The sequence below is a fragment of the Triticum dicoccoides genome, chromosome 7A, assembly GCF_002162155.2.
Source record: "Triticum dicoccoides isolate Atlit2015 ecotype Zavitan chromosome 7A, WEW_v2.0, whole genome shotgun sequence".
NCBI lineage: Eukaryota > Viridiplantae > Streptophyta > Magnoliopsida > Poales > Poaceae > Triticum > Triticum dicoccoides.
Window position 1 is genome coordinate 629,257,382 of NC_041392.1, and position 2,700 is coordinate 629,260,081.

Consider the following 2,700-nt stretch of genomic DNA (forward strand, 5'->3'; position numbering starts at 1 on the left):
AACAAAGCCGTGTGGTTTCTGATCGGGTCAGCATCGTCGGGCTATTGATCGATCCAGCTCACGTACAACCTTCCTCCCTTTCTCTGGTCCAACCATCCTCCTCCTACCCATCGACGAAAGGAATCGACGGAATGGAATGAGAGGATGTCATCCTCCTCCCAGTCCCAGTGGCCTATAAAACCCACAACTTGCACCCGGCTCGCCTCACACAAACACACCAGAAATATAATACCGGGTGCAGAAGAATTCAATCCCAACCCAACGATGGCGTCGAGTCCGAGGAGAACAGTCGTGTGCTCGGTGCTGCCACTGCTGCTGCTGCTTGCCGGCGCGGCCCGCGCGTCGGGTAACTTCTACCAGGACGTGGACATCACGTGGGGCGACGGGCGCGGCAAGATCGTCGGCGGCGGCGACGTCCTGACGCTGTCCCTCGACAGGGCCTCCGGCTCCGGGTTCCAGTCCAAGAACCAGTACCTGTACGGCCGCTTCGACATGCAGATCAAGCTCGTCCCCGGCGACTCCGCCGGCACCGTCGCCACTTTCTACGTACGTTTCCCTGCACGACCGCACGTGGACGTACGTGTTGACTGACATCATGCACGGGGAGTACTGTACTGATTCGAGTCCATACTCCATACTTCTATTGCAGCTGTCGTCGCAGGGGTCGGCGCACGACGAGATCGACTTCGAGTTCCTGGGGAACGCGAGCGGGCAGCCCTACACGGTGCACACCAACGTGTACAGCCAGGGCAAGGGCGGGCGGGAGCAGCAGTTCCGCATGTGGTTCGACCCCACCGCCGACTTCCACACCTACTCCGTCGTCTGGAACCCCACGCACATCCTGTACGTAGCATGCCGACGGCATCATCAGTCTCTCTCTTCTACCTCTTCTCCTCGACGCAGGACAAGGAGATCTCATGCATGCACGCAGGTTCTACGTGGACGGGACGCCGATCCGGGAGCACCGGAACCGGGAGGCGGCGACGGGGTTGGCGTACCCGCGGAGCCAGGCGATGCGGGTGTACGCCAGCGTGTGGGACGCGGAGGAGTGGGCGACGCAGGGCGGGCGGGTGAGGACGGACTGGTCGCGGGCGCCCTTCGTGGCGTCGTACAAGGGCTTCGCCGCGAGCGGGTGCGCGTCGCAGGACGCGGCGGCGTGCGCCAGGTCCAACGGCGCGTGGATGTACCAGGAGCTGGACGCCACCGCGCTGGACCGACTCCAGTGGGTGCAGAAGAACTACATGATCTACAACTACTGCACGGACACCTGGAGGTTCAAGGACGGCGCTCCGCCCGAGTGCGCCACCAAGTAGAGTGTTCTATCTCGAGGCGACGTTCCCAGGATAGGCCACGTTCCCGGGTTTTTTTTTTGGGGTAGATTGGGTATATAATTTGTGTACACCTACGTATGGACGTAATTGTAACCATGCAGGTATATAAACGATATACTCCTTCCGTCTCAAAATAAGTGACTCGACTTTGTACTAGTCTGTATAAAGTTAAGTCATTTATTTTGAAACGGAGGGAGTAATAAATTCAGCTTATACAATATATCAATATTTATCTATTTATCTAGGCGGGGCATATACTTATATTGTTAATTAGCTTTTGGCTAATTGTCGGGTGCATGCAAATTTGATAAATCATACTACTAAACTAATAAAACCTTCTTTTTCCAAGAACACAACTTTATTGACAACTAAGGATAAAGGGGATCCGCTAAAAAAAAGATAATAGCGGATAATAGGTACAATCTTGAGCAACATATTTCTCTGTACAACTTGGCTGAGTAATAAAACCGACAAATAGCACAAGGCCAATGCTAGGCACCGGGTAAGAGCAACTCTAGCAGACTCCGTAAAACGCCAGCCCGCATAAGGCTTTTGCAGTTCGCGGAAAATGGTGTATGCGGGCCGGCGCGGGTGAGGTCAGACTCAGATCCCGCAAAACGGACCTGTCGGCGTGCCTTGCTGCCCTTACTGTCCAGAGGTAGGAGTGCCTTGCTGCCCTTACTGTCACCGGAAAAGGACACCGCAAGATTGAACCCAAAGCTAAGCACTTCTCCCATTGCAAGAAAGATCAATCTAGTATGCCAAACCAAACTGATAATTCGAAGAGACTTGCAAAGATAACCAATCATACATAAAAGAATTCAGAGAAGATTCAAATATTGTTCATAGATAGACTTGATCATAAACCCACAATTCATCGGTCTCAACAAACACACCGCAAAAAGAAGATTACATTGAATAGATCTCCACAAGAGAGGGGGAGAACATTGTATTTAGATCCAAAAAGAGAGAAGAAGCCATCTAGCTACTAACTATGGACCCCTAGGTCTGAAGTAAACTACTCACACTTCATCGGAGAGGCTATGGTGTTGATGTAGAAGCCCTCTGTGATCGATGCCCCCTCCGGCGGAGCTCCGAAACAGGCCCCAAGATGAGATCTCGTGGATACAGAAAGTTACAGCGGTGGAATTAGGGTTTTGGCTCCTGTTCTGATCGTTTGGGGGTACGTGGGTATATATAGGAGGAAGAAGTACGTCGGTGGAGCAACTGGAGGCCCACGAGGGTGGAGGGTGCGCCTGGGGGGGGGGGGCAGGCGCACCCCCTACCTCGTGGCCTCCTGTTAGTTGGCTTGACGCAGGGTCCAAGTCTCCTGAGTTGTATTCGGTGAGAAAATCACATTCCCGAAGGT

General features: G+C 53.5%; 1 protein-coding gene across 1 annotated transcript; it reads left to right on the forward strand.

The window, feature by feature from the left end:
• Positions 1–246: 246 nt before the first annotated feature.
• On the forward strand, positions 247–1,571 carry LOC119327682 (xyloglucan endotransglucosylase/hydrolase protein 22-like). The gene is made up of 3 exons (XM_037600787.1): positions 247–546; positions 650–843; positions 932–1,571. Exons 1-3 carry the CDS (start codon positions 265–267, stop codon positions 1,311–1,313), a joined length of 858 nt encoding a protein of 285 aa, XP_037456684.1. The 5' UTR covers positions 247–264; the 3' UTR covers positions 1,314–1,571.
• Positions 1,572–2,700: the final 1,129 nt, after the last annotated feature.